General features: G+C 42.7%; 1 protein-coding gene across 1 annotated transcript in view; it reads right to left on the minus strand.

Moving 5' to 3' along the window:
* The window catches only part of STAC3 (SH3 and cysteine rich domain 3), a 149,665-nt gene that overhangs the window by 61,637 nt on the left and 71,461 nt on the right, over nt 1-16,567 (minus strand). The window contains exons 2-4 of the mRNA XM_040425721.1: nt 11,874-12,156; nt 8,815-8,912; nt 1,810-1,891 (exon numbers count right to left, since the gene is read on the minus strand). Of these exons, the coding sequence (XP_040281655.1) occupies nt 1,810-1,891; nt 8,815-8,912; nt 11,874-12,138 (445 nt within the window). The 5' untranslated portion in view covers nt 12,139-12,156. The remainder of the gene's footprint in view (nt 1-1,809; nt 1,892-8,814; nt 8,913-11,873; nt 12,157-16,567) is intronic.

The following is a 16,567-nucleotide window of genomic DNA, read 5'->3' on the forward strand; positions in this document are numbered from 1 at the left end:
TCACAAGTGTGGAACTATCAGGTGAGGTGCTGTGACATCACAAGCAGGGATCAGTCAGCTAAACTACTGTGACATCACAAGTGGGGATCAGTCAGGTGAGCTGCTGTGACATCACAAGTGGGGATTAGTCAGCTGAGCTGCTGTGACATCACAAGTGGGGATCAGTCAGATCACAAGTCAGGTGAGCTATTGTGACATCACAAGTGTGGAACTATCAGGTGAGGTGCTGTGACATCACAAGCAGGGATCAGTCAACTAAACTACTGTGACATCACAAGTGGGGATCAGTCAGGTGAGCTGCTGTGACATCACAAGTGGGGATTAGTCAGCTGAGCTGCTCTGACATCACAAGTAGGGGTCAGTCAGGGGATCTGTTGTGATATCACAAGTGGATAACAGGCAAGGTTGTGTGGAATTATACAAACTGTAGTAAAATTGTTCCCCACTGGAAAGAAAATTCCCATGTGGCACTATTCAAGTGGCGTCACAACTGTGATCTCATCGTGATTCGGTGTGGCTTCATGTTGTGTAGACATCATCAGATATTTCCATGAGTAAAAAAAAAAAAAAGTCCCTGTGTACCCTCAGCCTGGTAAGTTTTATCTGTGATTATCTTTTTAAACTAAAAAAAACAACAACTTTCAATTCTGGGCGCAGCACACCTCCATAATCCTCTCTCATGCTGGCTACCCACAGAATGACATCATCCAAACACTCAGAAATCCTAGTTGCAGTGTAATGGTGCCACCTTGTGGTCAAGAGTTGAGGGACAGACTCATTAAACCATATGTTATTCATTATTCTATTCTTTCAATGGTGTAATTTGTAAATGATCAATATCTTAGGGCTGCTGTGGGGACATTGTCTTACCCCTGTCATTCAGTACTTAAATCTTATATCTTTTGTATCTTCTATACTTGTAGATATAAGGAAGGAGAGAACGATTCAACCACCTGGCAGCACTATACCGTATACCAATAAGTTATCTTCAGCATTTTATGATGGCTGAAAGGAGATATTGTGGAGGGTGGCAGCAGAGATGTAGCGACAGATCATTATAAGTGATTGTTCACATGTGGCCATTTTTTTATCGAAATTTCTGCGACTGCCCCATTGATTTTAATAGAGTTTGCAGAAATCCATGCACATGCTGCAGAAAAAGGCACCTTCAGATTTATGGAACATATTCTCAGTCATGGAAATTTCTGTAACAAGTGTGTGAGCATACCTTTAGGCCACTCGCACACGTTGCGGAATATGTGCGGTTTTTCCACGCAGATTCCCATGTGGAAAAAACGTAGCGTAGTACCAGCAAGGTGTATGAGATTACACTGGTTTTTCTCCGTGCTGAAATTGACCTGCATTGTGTTTTTCTAATTTAATAGCCTGTCAATTATGTTTGCGGTTTTAGCTGCATTTGACCCTTTTCAATTGAAGAGTGAGATCTGTGGCAAAACCGCATCAAATCCGCACAAAAAAAAACTATGGATTTTGGTGCAGATATGCTGCAGAAAACGCACATAAATCCACATGGAAATTTTTGCGGATCTTATGTGCGTTCACCAGTAACTGTGTGTGGGTGGTCTTAAAATCAGTTCCATTCAGGAATCCGCATGCTTGCCTCCCCTTTCAAATGAATGGAACTGATTTTCAGTCGCGGAAAATTCTGCAACAAAATCTGCGTTGTGTGAAGGCAGCCTTATATGCGGCAAACGTGTACAGACTGAGCTAACATCCCATTCATCTTTCTCTGCTCAGATGATTGGCGTACAGTTACCATGTTAGAATAAATCGTGAAGAGTAACTCACAGAAAGGCAGCAGTTCCTTCACACAGGCGTACTGCTGATTGCTGTACAGAGGGGAGCTGTATGCCCGGCGGAAACCAGGGGGCTGAAAGAAAAAGTCAAATATTATTAGATACATTTTTCTTCTATATGGTAGTTTTCTGGTCTTTTGAAAATAAATGGGGTCATTTATTAAACTGGTGTAAAGTAGAACTGGCTTAGTTTCCCATAGCAACCAATCAGATTCCTCCTTTCACTTTGACAGCTCCTTTGGAAAGTGAAAGGAGGAATCTGATTGGTTGCTATGGGCAACTAGGCCAGTTCTACTTTGCACCAGTTTGATAAATGACCCTAAAAGTTTCATCACTGAATAATGAAAAGCTCTAAAACCTTGTAATGGACTTTGGGGGTCATTTACTATCCAGAAATATCTGGTGAAGATTTTGGCGCAAAGGTTATTTTTGCCACAATCTGTGACTTTTCACCTGTTGTTCACGCCAGGTGTAAAAAAAGTGTGTGTGTGTGGAGCGGGCAGGCCGGCAGGCCCATCTCATTCTCCATATTCTATGCTTGTTTTAGGCGTAGAAGCTGGCTTAGATGTAGAACTGGCGCTGGATGTGCTGAAGTTATGGAGAGGCCTGCACCACTTCATAACTTCGGTAGATCCACCGCCAGCTAAAGGGGCTATTAAGACCGGCGTCTAAAACGCCAGTCTTAATAAATGACCCCATTTGTTTTTCAGCTCCTCACACTTGAATGATCTTCTTGCTTTTAGTAAATGGGTTTTTACTGGCTGTAAAAGGGCTATTTACAGTCAGAGGTTTGACTGAGGTAGCATATTACCAAGCCGGGATTTCCCAACTGACCGCGGATTGTATTGTATTGTGTATCAATTGGTTTTTATTATAGATTTTTTATTATAGATTTTTAAGGGAAATAACGTGATTTTATGAATAAAATGCGTGTTCAGAGTGATCCCAGATGTTGAGTGCCTATCTTTTGAAACAAGACGTTTGAAACCTGCCTTCACTGTCACTTGAAGATCATCAGGACACATTTTCAGGTCATGATGAAAACGGTTTACCATAATTTGTGGCAGGAGAAGAACATGATTTATATGTGCTTCACTGCAAATTAGGTCTTAAGTGCGCTGAGGGTAGGCCCTAGCCACTCAGTGCACCTTGGCTCTTCCGCCCTGCTTCCCTGAACATTCCCAAGCATCCAGAAGAGAGCACAGTAGCTAAGGTGCAACAGATTGCTAGGGCCTACCCACGGTGCAATAAAGACCTATGTTGCATTTTTTTTTTAAAACCCTTATTTCTCCTGAATGTATCAACAGATCAAGGAAAGAAAGGTATGGTCTTAATCAGCGGGCTAAGCCTTACCAGGCATTATGGCTGGATTAATAGAGTTCATCCCACTTAGGCCTCCTGCACACGGAACGTGTGCGGCCCGTTGCCGTATTGCGGACCGCATTTGCGGATCCGCAATACACGGGCGCCGTTCCGTGGCCATTCCGCATCACGGATGTGGACCCATTCACTTCAATGGGTCCCCAAATCCGGAGATGCGGAATGGTGCGGAACAGAAGCAAGGAACGGAACCCTACGGGAGCACTACGGAGTGCTTCCGTGGGGTTTCGTCCCGTACTTCCGTTCCGCAAAAAGATAGAACATGTTTTTATTGCGGAACAGCCAGATCGCGGACCATTAAAATGAATGGATCCGCGATCCGCTGCGGCTGCCCCACGGACGGTGATCTTGATAATAGTGAGATATTAATTAGTACACAAAGTATATCTGAAAATGTTATCACTTTTTATCACACAGTGACTGAATAATGATTTCTTTACAACCAAAGCATCCCTTTAATATCACAAGTGTGAAATCCATATTCCATGATTTTACATTAAAGTGCCGTTCGTTTTCATATCAGTAGCATTACCCCATAGCAAGAGTTATTAAGTTAAAAGAAATATCGTTTTTCTAAATACGTTGGATAGAAGGACGACCGTCAAAAGCTCTTCCTCCGGAATGCACAATGAATCAGAGTGTTAGGACACTGTTCATAATGACTGCAAGTTGTGATACTGATTGGGTGTGAGTAGGATGATTTTTCTGGGCACAGAAATGTGTAATCTGTGCTGTAGTAATAATTTGTATGTAACATAAATTGTGGAGGCAGCACGTATATATTCATGGCCTTAAAGAGGTTGTCCGAAACAAGAAAAGGATGAAGGTGCTGTTGAAACATAAAAAAGCAGAGTTCCCGACAACTCTCTGATTCCTGGTCTAGGTATGACTTTCAGAGGCATAGGCATGTGACTGCTACAGCCAATCACTGCCTCAACGTTGACCCGCTACTGCGGTAATTGGCTGCAGCAGATACTGTACATGCCCCTGTGTCAGGAAAGTCATCACTGGACAAGGAAGCCATAAGATGAGAACTGCTGCTTATGTTTGATCAGCACTGTCAGCAGTTTAGACCGTTATTTTTTTATGCTGGATACACTGCAAATAATATAGGGCCCAACAGCAACCCTTACCACACAGAAATATGCCCTTCAGTGCAAGGCAGCTATAATATAATGAAAATAATTAGAGATGACCAAAGGTATGAAATTCACAGAGAAATTGGATTAATCATGAATTACTTCGTCACAAAGCACAGTATGTAGAGGCTACAATTTAGGCCTTTCAGGGGTTAATCAGGGTAAAAATAAAAATACTCACCGTATCCATTTGCTCGCGTAGAGGTTGTTGCGGCCATCTTAATTGAAGACACTGCACAAAATCTTGCGGTGACATGATAACGTGGTGACGTCATACGTCTCCCCTCGCAAGTTTTTTGCACAGTTTCTGCAATCAAAAAGGCCATGAAAACCTCTTCACGTGCAAAGGGATGAGGGGAGTGTATTTTTTCTTTTTTTTTTTTACCGCCATTTCAGGGAAACTTCCTGACTTTGCGGTGGATCGAATTTTTCCTGAAATTCGGATCGAAATCAGTTCATTTGACTTCAATTCACACAACACTAATAATGATATTAAAGCTTAGTGTTGATCACAACTATTCGAATTTTTATCGCGAATATCGGCACTTTGAGAATTCGCGAATATTTTGAATATAGTGATATACAGTTGCAAGAAAAAGTATGTGAACCCTTTGGAATGATATGGATTTCTGCACAAATAAAATGTGATCTGATCTTCATCTAAGTCACAATAATAGACAATCACAGTCTGCTTAAACTAATAACACACAAAGAAATAAATGTTACCATGTTCTTATTGAACACACCATGTAAACATTCACAGTGCAGGTGGAAAAAGTATGTGAACCCTTGGATTTAATAACTGGTTGAACCTCTTTTGGCGGCAATAACTTCAACCAAACGTTTCCTGTAGTTGCAGATCAGACGTGCACAACGGTCAGGAGTAATTCTTGACCATTCCTCTTTACAGAACTGTTTCAGTTCAGCAATATTCTTGGGATGTCTGGTGTGAATCGCTTTCTTGAGGTCATGCCACAGCATCTCAATCGGGTTGAGGTCAGGACTCTGACTGGGCCACTCCAGAAGGCGTATTTTCTTCTGTTTAAGCCATTCTGTTGTTCATGTACTTCTATGCTTTGGGTTGTTGTCCTGTTGCAACACCCATCTTCTGTTGAGCTTCAGCTGGTGGACAGATGGCCTTAAGTTCTCCTGCAAAATGTCTTGATAAACTTGGGAAATCATTTTTCCTTCGATGATAGCAATCCATCCAGGCCCTGATGCAGCAAAGCAGCCCCAAACCATGATGCCCCCACCACCATACTTCACAGTTGGTATGAGGTTTTGATGTTGGTGTGCTGTGACTCTTTTTCTCCACACATAGTGTTGTGTGTTTGTTCCAAACAACTCAACATTGGTTTCATTTGTCCACAGAATATTTTGCCAGTACTGCTGTGGAACATGCAGGTGCTCTTGTGCAAACTGTAAATGTGCAGCAATGTTTTTTTTTGGACAGCAGTGGCTTCCTCTGTGGTATCCTCCCATGAAATCCATTCTTGTTTAGTGTTTTACGTATCGTAGATTCGCTATCTGGGATGTTAACATATGCCAGAGACCTTTGTAAGTCTTTAGCTGACACTCTAGGATTCTTCTTCACCTCATTGAGCAGTCTGTGCTGTGCTCTTGCAGTCATCTTTACAAGACGGCCACTCCTAGGGAGAGTAGCAGCAGTGCAGAAGTTTCTCCATTTATAGACAATTTGTCTTACCGTGTGCTAATGAACAGCAAGGCTTTTTGAGATACTTTTATAACCCTTTCCAGCTTTTTGCAAGTCAACAATTCTTAATCGTAAGTCTTCAGAGAGCTCTTTTGTGCGAGGCATCATTCACATAAGGCAATGCTTCTTGTGAAAAGCAAACCCAGAACTGGTGTGTGTTTTTTATAGGGCAGGCTAGCTGTAACCAACACTTCCAATCTCATCTCATTGATTGGACTCCAGTTGGCTGACACCTCACTGCAATTAGCTCTTCGAGATGTCATTAGTCTAGGGGTTCACATACTTTTTCCACCTGCACTGTAAATGTTTACATGGTGTGTTAAAAATAAACATGGCAACATTTAATTATTTGTGTGTTATTAGTTTAAGCAGACTGTGATTATCTATTGTTGTGACTTAGATGAAGATCAGATCACATTTTATGACTAATTTGTGCAGAAATCCATATCATTCCAAAGGGTTCACATACTTTTTCTTGCAATTGTATATTCGTGATTTCGAATATTCGAGATTTTTTTTTAAACAGTACACATGATCCCTCCCTGCTTCTACCTTGTGGGCCAATGAGAAGGCTGCAATATCTTTGACTTTAAGAGTAGTGTTGATTGCGAATTTTCGTAATGCAAATTTTTATCGCCAATTTTTCAATTGCCGATTTCTGCAATCAAGAAACTAATGACTGAGATAATTCTCGAATTTGCGAAATATCAGGAATTCGAATATTGCCCCTGACACTCATCACTATTAAAGAAGTACTCCAGCAGCATTTTTTGTCTATGCAGTGCAGCGGAGGCCATTATTAATTAAGCCCCTCCTGACACAGCCGGTTTTTATTCTTTATGTTTTCCCTCATCTTCCATAGCTAAATAAGGGTTTGCTTTTTTGCAGGATGAGATGTATTATTTATGGCACCGTTTCACTTACCAAGTTAACGTTTTGAAGATCTTTGAAAACATTTTCTGTGGGGTAAAATCAGGGAAAAACACAATTCCACCATTGTTTTATGGGTTTCCTTTTTAAATGAGTTGTCCAGGATTTTGACATTAATGGCCTATCCTCAGGACTTCAGTGGGAGCAGCGCTGTAGTAATAAGATCCCTCCACTATAAGGTTGACAGGGCTGTGTAGTTCCAAAACCGACTTCCCTGACCAACAGGGGTGCAGGGTGTGGAACCCCTGCAGATTAGCTTGTGGTGGCCTATCCTTAGTAAAGGCTAGACAACCTCTTTAATAACATAGAGCTGGGTCTGAAAGGCATGGAAAAAAAAACTCTCTCATAGAGAAACAGTCCAAAAAAATCATTTTATGATGGTATCTTACCCTAGCCAGAATTTCCTAAATTGCATCAATAATACCTAACTCATTCTGAGGGAAGAGGGGGGGGGGGGGGGGGCAGAAAGGCACCTATTTCCATATGTGGTTTTTTTTTTCCTACTGCTTATTTATTTTAGCAAGACATTTTTGTACTACACCTGACACCTCAATCAAACCCAAGCCTGCTTTGGTTTCCTCAACATTTGGTCAATCCCTAAACATTACAAAATTGTCATCAGTCTTATAATTTTAGCTGCTACTATACTAGCATTGGCAAGAAACTGGAAACTTCAAACTCTCCTGGGATGAGTATCACACACTCTTATAACAGATGCTCAATGCTCAATCTCACAATCACACATCATCCCATTTTTTAAAAGATTGCTTCCTTGATCCATTTTTTAACTTTAACTTGTTGTGAGTGTAAAAAGTACAAATGTTTTCCTTAATTGTATTTCTCCTCTTTGCAGCTTCCATAGAAGCAGAAATACTATACATATTCTAATATACATTATTATACTGTAATATGTGATTCATTTGGACCCTTATTCCCTATTCTCCATCATTTATAAAAATAAAAAATAAATTGAATAAAAGTCAGGTTCTGGGGCACTAGTCTCAACAGTAAACTTCATTTAAGAAAAATGGGGCCATGTGCCACATTTCAATGGAGGGTCCCTCCTTTGTTGATCTATAAAGATCAAATCTTATGATACTGTAGATGCCCACACAAAAACATGAATGGGTTTCTTTCTGTTTTAGTCTCCATAATGCAATGTAACTCTGGATTGTTTCTTTATTGTATCATTGATTTCTTCTTTACAAAAGGCAATTCAATGAAAAGTATTAAAAAGAAAACTGCTCTTAAAGGAAATCTGTCGCCAGGATAATCGCTATTGAAGTAAAGCCATGGCCTAATAGCACTTAGTAACTTATTTCTTTGTTTCAGCAATAGATGTTTCTATCTTCTGATAATCCAGTTTATTTGGTATGCAAATGAGCCAGTAAGGTGCCCAGAGGGGCGCCCTCGTGCTGGGAGCAGGGAAAAGGGGGCAGAGTTATGGCTTGAATGTGATGTCGGAGGGGTGAGTGGACACATTGTGGCAGAGGGTAGACACGGCTGGCGGGAGAAGAGCAGCGCTGCCCTGGCCATGTCAATCAAGAGAAGGGCGTGAAAAGAGGTGGGCAAACGGAGCCTCTAAGAGCAGGTGCAACGTCCACCCCCCACCCCCGAAGCTAATTAGCATATTATAAGAATTTGTTTTTCTCAATAAAGGCCTCAGGCAGTGAGATGGCACTAATATAGTTATGTTCAGCTGACATTAGCACATCGCTAATGTCAGCCAGATTAATACCCATTTTTCAGGTGACAGAAACCCTTTAATGTGTTGTTACATTGGTAGGGTTGGTAGCAAGTGAATAAGATTGTGTGAAAAACTTCGAGAACTTACTATTTTCCCAAAACATTTCTGGAACTCCACATAGGACTGACAATGGTGATGAATGTTAGTCTTGCAGTCTTTACATCTCAGTCCAAATTTGTTGTTTACTGCAAACAAAATAAAGGCAAATAATAAAAAACGTAAGTTAATGTTTTTTTTCTGCATGGTTTCTACATAAAATGTCATCAACTACTGTACATCTACCATGCTTTTCTGTTAAAATCATTCTGGAATGGCAAACTTTTTTTTTTAACAAATACTGTATTATCTCATTGACATGAACCACCAGTAGAAGCGGGTGACATTAAAGAGGTTGTCTCACCTCAGACATTGGTGGTATATTGCTAGTATATTCACCCAATGTCTGATAGGTGCGGGTCCCACCTCTGAAACTTGCACCTTTACTTAGAATAACATGATGTCCATGGTCACACAATGTTTTTTTTTTTTCCGTGGTAGTATTCTCTGGTGGTTATAAAGGTGTCATTTTCTCCAGATGCTTCTTTAGTCCAACATCACAACAACTGCAGTGGGACTCTTCAGACATTGGTGGTATATCGCTAGGACCTGGTATGCCACCGTGCATGCGTGGCCATCCTCCATTCATTCCTATGGAAGCGCTGAAAATAGCTGAGCACTAGATCGGCTATTTCTGCCAGCCCCATGGAAATTAATGGAGTGGTGGCCGTCCTTGCGCAGTGCCCTTCCCATTCTTTTCAATTAGACTGCCGAAAATAGCTGAGTGAATGAATGGAGGGCGGCTGCGCATGTGCAGTGCGCCCTCTGGCACTTTTCAGGCTCCATTCTGGGACCTGCACCTATCAGACACTAGGAGCATGTCCTAGCGATATGCCACCAATCTCTGAGAGTCCCACTGTAGTTGTTGTTATGTTGGACTAAAGAAACATCTGGAGAAAATGACAACTGTATAAGGCCATAATCACCAGAGAATACTACCACAAAAAAACATTGTGTGACCATGGACATAATGCTCTGTTCTTTACAGATCACTGTCAGGGTTGTCAGCAGCAATAGGCAAACCTGGTTAGATGCCAGGGCTCACAATTATCTGGGTAAATATGCTCTATACTTGTCAAGTCAAGGGTGGGATAGTCTACTTTAAGCCATGAGCCCACATGCACCTGGAACTGAGCCTAATAACAGTGTACATTAGTAGGCACCATTGTTATGATTGGAATTATACATACAACCGAGAAACAACAGTGTGAAGTGCCCCAATATTATATTGTAACAGAACGATAAGAACTTTAAAATTAGTGGAGGCCTTTTTTTGTAATGTCACTCAAAAACTCAGCAATTCGTTGACCCAATAATTCAGTTGAACACAAACTGCTTGCATAGACACATAGCTGGGGTTATCCTGATTAAAATTATGTTTTTCTTTTGTTGATCCAAGGCTTCTTCCCAAGTAAATATGCAGATTAGGCCTTTGGTGCAATGTGGGCATCACCATTGCTCTTGTTGCACCCAAGCGCTACTCATTTCTGTGAGTAGTGGCTGCGCTTGGTACTGCAACGCACTATTGACATTCAAGTGAATGGGACTCAGCTGTGGTACTAGTCCCAGTAGGACTTGAGAAATACCATGATTTGGTATCTTTTCGAGAACATCCATAAACGTCTCCTATACTATATAGTTTCTTCAAAGGGAATCTGTCAACAGTGACCTCCCTATCTAACTGTTTGCACAGAGACAAAGCATTGATTCACCTTATTAAGATGCTGTTTTTCTTTTGTTGATCAGAGGCTCCATTCTCATGTTATGATGCTTTTTCTTAATATGCAGATTAGGCATTTGGTGCAATGTGGGCTTCACCACTGCTCCTGTTGCACCCAATCACCAATCATTTCTGTGGCAAGTCCCTCTATCGCTGTTTTGCCACTGTCGGGCCCTATCAATCAAAGCAGCCAGGGAGGGTCTGGCCCCAGAAAGGAGCTGACTTGGGAGCAACAAGAGCAATGGTGACACGCGGCTCTTATTTACTTCAATGGGAGCATCACTGCAGTTACCAGTTCCATCCATTACGCACTGCCAGTCATTGGCTGAAGCAGTGCATGTAACTATGGAGCGGATTGGTGCAGGTACGTATTAATCTTCTATTTCAGGGGGCAGGGTGTGGACACTTGCTTAAAAATCAATATTACTAGAAAACTCCTCTAAAGAGAACCATTCACTATGAAAATGCAGTGCAGTCTACTGGCAGTATGTTATAGAGCAGGAGAAGCTGAGCAGACTGATGGGGAAATATTCAATAAAACTTGTAATTTATTAATCTAAACCTCTGTTCTTTTTATGCTTAGGAGTCATGTGGGAGGTCCTACTCAATAACATAGTTTGTAAGGCTGAACAAAGACACATGCCCATCCAGTTCCACCTGTTATCCTGCAAAGTTGATCCAAAAGAAAGTAAAAAAAAAACTGTGAGGTAGAAGCCAATTTTCCTCATTTTAGGGGGAAAAGTTCCTTCCCGACTCCAATCAGGCAATCAGAATAACTCCCTGGATCAATGACCCCTCTCTAGTAGTTACAACCTGTAATATTATTACTCTCCAGAAATACATCCAGGCCCCTCTTGAACTCTTTTAGTGAACTCACCATCACCACCTCCTCAGGCAGAGAGTTCCATAGTCTCACTGCTCTTACCATAAAGAATCCCCTTCTATGTTGGTGTAGAAACCTTCTTTCCTGTAGACGAAGTGGATGTCCCCCTGTCACGGTCACAGTGGCTGACAACTATCTCTGTATGCTTAGTCATACAGAGAGAATTGTCAATCACTTATAGGACCACCCACATGACTCCTAAGCATAGATAGAAGAGAGGTTAAGATGAAAAAATTACAGATTTTACTGAATCTTTTCTCTTAAAACTATATATCAAGCTGCTCAGCTCCTCCTGCTCTATAACATGCTGCCTGCAGAGCGCACTGCATTTCATGGTGACAGGTTCTCTTTAAAGAAGATAAAAGGAACATTTTATGCTATTTTACTGCTAGTCCCAGCTGTGACTACAACCTTTCTGAAACTAAAAAAGTATTAAGGATAACTTACAGACAATCATTCTAGCACACACGTCACAGAATTTAGGCTTCTTCAGGTAGTGATCCTTGAATTTATGAGGTTTGTCATTGACCGGCTTAGGGGGCTCTGGAGGAGGTTCGTCTTTCTTATCATCTTCATCGTCCTCTTCTTCTGACTCATAGATATAATAAATAATAGGGCCTGAGTTTGGGATCTCACCATTTGGCTGATTGTCTGGGCTTGGGGACTGGGGTTCATTTACTTCGTCCTCCTTCTTCTTCTTCTTTTTAAACATTTCCTTGAACTTTTGAACCTGAAAGGAAAATTTAGATAGCATTTACATACAACTTATGTTACATAGTGAAATGCGTTAAAGGAGTTGTGCAGCCAGTACATATTGATGATCTATCCTCAGGATAGGTCATCAGTATCTGATCGGGCTCCCGACAACCCACAGCTGCTGATTGAAGAGGAGGAGGCGCTTGTGCGAGGACTACTTACTCTTCAAGAGTACCCTCCGCGTTGTCTCCAAAGTGTAATTACAAGTACTCACCCCATTCACTTAAATGGGATTAGCACTTTTAATTACACTATGCCGCCGCTACAAATGAGATGACGTGCAGTGTAAGGAGGCAGTGCTGATATGGGTGCCACTTACTCTTTAAACAGATGATTGGTGGGGAGCCAGGATTCAGAACCCCCCACCGATCAGATACTGATGCCCTATCCTGAGGACAGGTCATCAATATGTACTGGCTGCAGAACTCCTTTAACTGTGCCTGTCTTCCAAATCCAAGGCTATTCCAGTATATACTGTACTTGACAAATGAAGCAAAGTTAAAGATATCCCACAAATAAATATTAATTTACTCTAATACATCACATAAAACATAAGAAGTTTTGCCAAGTTTTCCACTTGAATAATTTTTTATAAAAGTATTCTCGTGTCTGGATTTTGCTGTTAATAACTTGCTATGGCTGACCCTGCTGTTTTGTTTTTGTTTTTTAAAGGGGTTGTCCGGGTTCAGAGCTGAACCCGAACACACCCAGAATATCAACCAGGCAGCAACCTTACAAGAACATCGGAGCAGTTCATGCTCCGATGCTCTCCTTTGCCCTGCGCTGAATCGCGCAGGGCAAAGGCATTTTATGGAGTTCCGGTGATGAACCAGGCTCTCCTTAGGGCTGCCAGGCGGAGGCTTCCTCCCAGCAGTGAGCCCGGTGACGTCGCCAGCACTAATAGGTAGGCTTTAGCACTGCCCTAGCCTGTAAAACGGCTAGGCCATCGCTAAAGCCAGCCCATCAGAGCCGGTGACGTCACAGAACGCACTGCTGGGCGGAAGCTTCCACCCAGCAGTGTGTTATTGTAAATAAAAGAGCCCTTGCCCTGCGCGTTCCAGCGCAGGGCAAGGAAGAGCACTGGAGCATGAAATGCTCCAATGCTAACATCAGGGGGTGCTGCCTGGGTGAAATTATAGCTATGTCCGGGTTCAGCTCTGAACTTGGACAACCCCTTTAATAATAATTATATGAAAGTTATATGAGCAATTTAGAAAAATTGTCAAAATTTTTCTCACCAGCACAGGGCACACTAGATAGACTTTCTGACAGTCAACTGTCTGTCAGAAAGTCCATCTAATGTGTCCTGTGCTGGTGAGAAAAAGACACTTATTGGCTGGTCTACATACTAGCAGGAATTACTCCACCACCCGGCTGCAAGATTAAGAGCTCTGACTGGGCTACTGAGAATGTGTCTCTACCGACACTGGATGCATTCTGTGGATGTTCTGATGGGGAATAAAAAAAAGCAAGGGAGCACTGTATCAGTAACACCAATATCTAGAAACAGGAGCCTTTTAAAGCTTCCAAGTGAAAACTTAATGTTTTGTGTAATCCAACAGAGAAATTTAATTTGCCCTTTAATTGTTCTCATTGTTGTATATTTCACACCTTCACACCTTAATCTAATAAAATGGGATCTCTGCTGAAATCTCAAGAATGTTTGAGATGATAGATTAATAGAGCAATTTTTACTAGTTTTCTATTTCATACATTTACACAAGAATAACAGCGATCAGCATCGAAAGATCATCCTCCAAACATACAGGCCCACATTTACTAATACTGCCTAAAAGTAATGCCTCATTCACACGTCAGTGTTCAGTCAGCAGTGATTTTGAGCCAAAACCAGGGGCGGCTCTAAACACAGAACAGGTGCAGATCTTTCCTTTACACCTTATGTCTCTGGAGGCTCCACTCTTGGTTTGGGCTCACAATCATTGATGGAAATTAGAGATGAGCGAATTTCTCAAAAATTCTATTCCGCCGGTTCGCCGAATGTTCCGAAAAGATTTGATCCGAATTTATTTGTGGTGAATCACGTTAAAAATGCAGAGAGCCTTTATAGTGGTGTAGAACATTGTGCCTTGCAGTAACATGCATAGGGAGTCTGCTGTGGTAGTGAAATAATACTGTGAGTCAGTATGACATGCAGATGACAGGCGTCGCTCTTAGAATCACTGCACACTTCACTTATTTGGGCAGTCGCGGAGCCAAAACTGACCAAATAACTCAAGTGTGAACTCAGCCTTACAGGTTAATGTTAACGTCAAGAAGAAGCACACTCCTTTTACACGGTCGTTAGCTGATTCCACATAGATGTCTACAGAACCTGTTCTATTAAACGCTTATACAAGTAGAGCCCCCCGACAAAGTGGAGAGGGTGTCCGCAGTAAAGCCTCATTCACACGTCGATGTCCGTGCTCAAATCAGTGAGCAGGTGGTCAGTGATGCATCCGTAAAGCTGTCAGTGAAGGATCCATGTTGGGTTTGTGTGTCCGTTTTTTGCTGTCCGTGTAGCATCCGTGTTTCACTGACACTGAACAGCTGAAAAATAATTTTCTGAGAATCTCTTCTTAATGATCTATGAAACACGAATGCAACGCGGATGGCATCTGTGGTTTTCAGAGACCCATAGACCATTTTCATGAACACGGACAAAATAGAGCATGCATCCGTGCTAAAAAACACAAATCCAACGACCGTGCTAAAACACTGATGTGTGAATACACACATTAAAATGAATGGGGACGTGTGCTGTCCGTGGAGAACACGTACAGCACACGTCCGTGAATGACGTGTGAATGAGGCTTAAGTTTGTGTTGATGTCACTGATTATTTTGCCCTTCCTCTGATATCTCAGAAAATAACCCCCAAAAACAGATTCTGTCTGTGGAGCATCCGCCTTCACTCCGACAGCATTTGGTCAGTAATCCATCAGTATTGCTAAAGCCAAAAAAAACAGGAGTGGATCCAAAAAAGAGATGACACGTGAATTGAATATCTGGATGTCTTCTGTGTTTTGTACCCACTACTGCTTTTGGCTACCAAATTATAAGCCAATTCTGATGGGACCATACAAGCCTTACAGCTGCTACATCGACAGGATCCATTTTGCTTCTAATTTTTCCTTCCTTCTGACAGATCAGAAGAGGGGTCAAATAAATGATGATGTCAACAAGGGCAAACAGGGACTCTAGTGGCCAAGTCACAGAGTGGGAAGGGCGGGAACAGCCTGTGAAGTCCACAGAGTGGCCCAATGACATAGTGGTGAGGTGGCAGCAGCATGAGGAGACCACAGAGTGGTCCAGAGACATAGTATTGAAGGTAGCAGCAGCATGAAGAGACCACAGTGTGGCCCAGTGACATAGTCGTGAGGTGGCAGCAGCATGAGGAGACCACAGAGTGGCACAATGACAGAGTGTGGAGGTGCAGCAGCAGCATGAGGAGGCCAAAGACTGGCAAGGTGACAGTGTGGAGGTGGCAGCAGCATGAGAAGGCCACAGAGTGGCAGAATGACAGAGTGTGGAGCAGCAGCATGAAGAGACCACAGAGTGGCACAATGACATTGTGTGGAGGTAGCAACAGCAGCATGAGGAGACCTGAGTGGTGAAGAGGCAACAGCATCAGGAGACCACACAGTGACCCGGTGACAGAGAGGGGATGTGGGTGGCAATAACCGTACCCCCTGACGATGGTGGATGTAAGAAGGAGCACTTGGCATCAGATGTGTAACATCAGGCGGGTGGCAACATCAGAATAGTAGCTGAGGCACGTAGCCAGAAGAAACCGGTCTCTTTTGTCAAAGATTGGGTGAGGCAGCATGGATGATCTAATCTGATGCATCAGGCATTAGGGGGTGGTAATCCTGGCTGATCCAAGCCTGATTCATCTTGACAAAGGTCAGGCTCTCCACATTTTAGGTGGACAGGCGAGTTCTCCTTGGGGTAACTATGCCCCTCGTCGCACTAAACACCCGCTGTGATGCCACACTACTGGCCGGGCAGGACAGCATTTCCAGAGCAAACTCGGCCAGTTGCGGCCACAAATACAGTTTGACTGCCAAGTAGTTCAGCGGATCTTCAATGTGGGGTGGGAGGGTGCTGTCCAAGTATGCCACCACCTGCTAGTTCAGGTTCTGCTCCAGGTCTAGCTGCTGCTGCTGGTGAATAGTTTCTTCACTAGGCGGGTTAAGAAAGCTGCTCATCATCGACTCAGACTCAAGCTGCTGCTGATGGAGCTGGTACTGCTCCTAACCATCTATCCCGCCACAGCAGCCATGGCAGTGAAACAAGAGCGCAGAGGACCCCCCGGTCAGACCTGGATGGATGAGAGAGGATGAACGATGGCGCAGATAGGCAGCGGCCAACTGACTACATAGGATG

The sequence above is a fragment of the Bufo bufo genome, chromosome 3 (assembly GCF_905171765.1).
Source record: "Bufo bufo chromosome 3, aBufBuf1.1, whole genome shotgun sequence".
NCBI classification, from domain to species: Eukaryota; Metazoa; Chordata; class Amphibia; order Anura; family Bufonidae; genus Bufo; species Bufo bufo.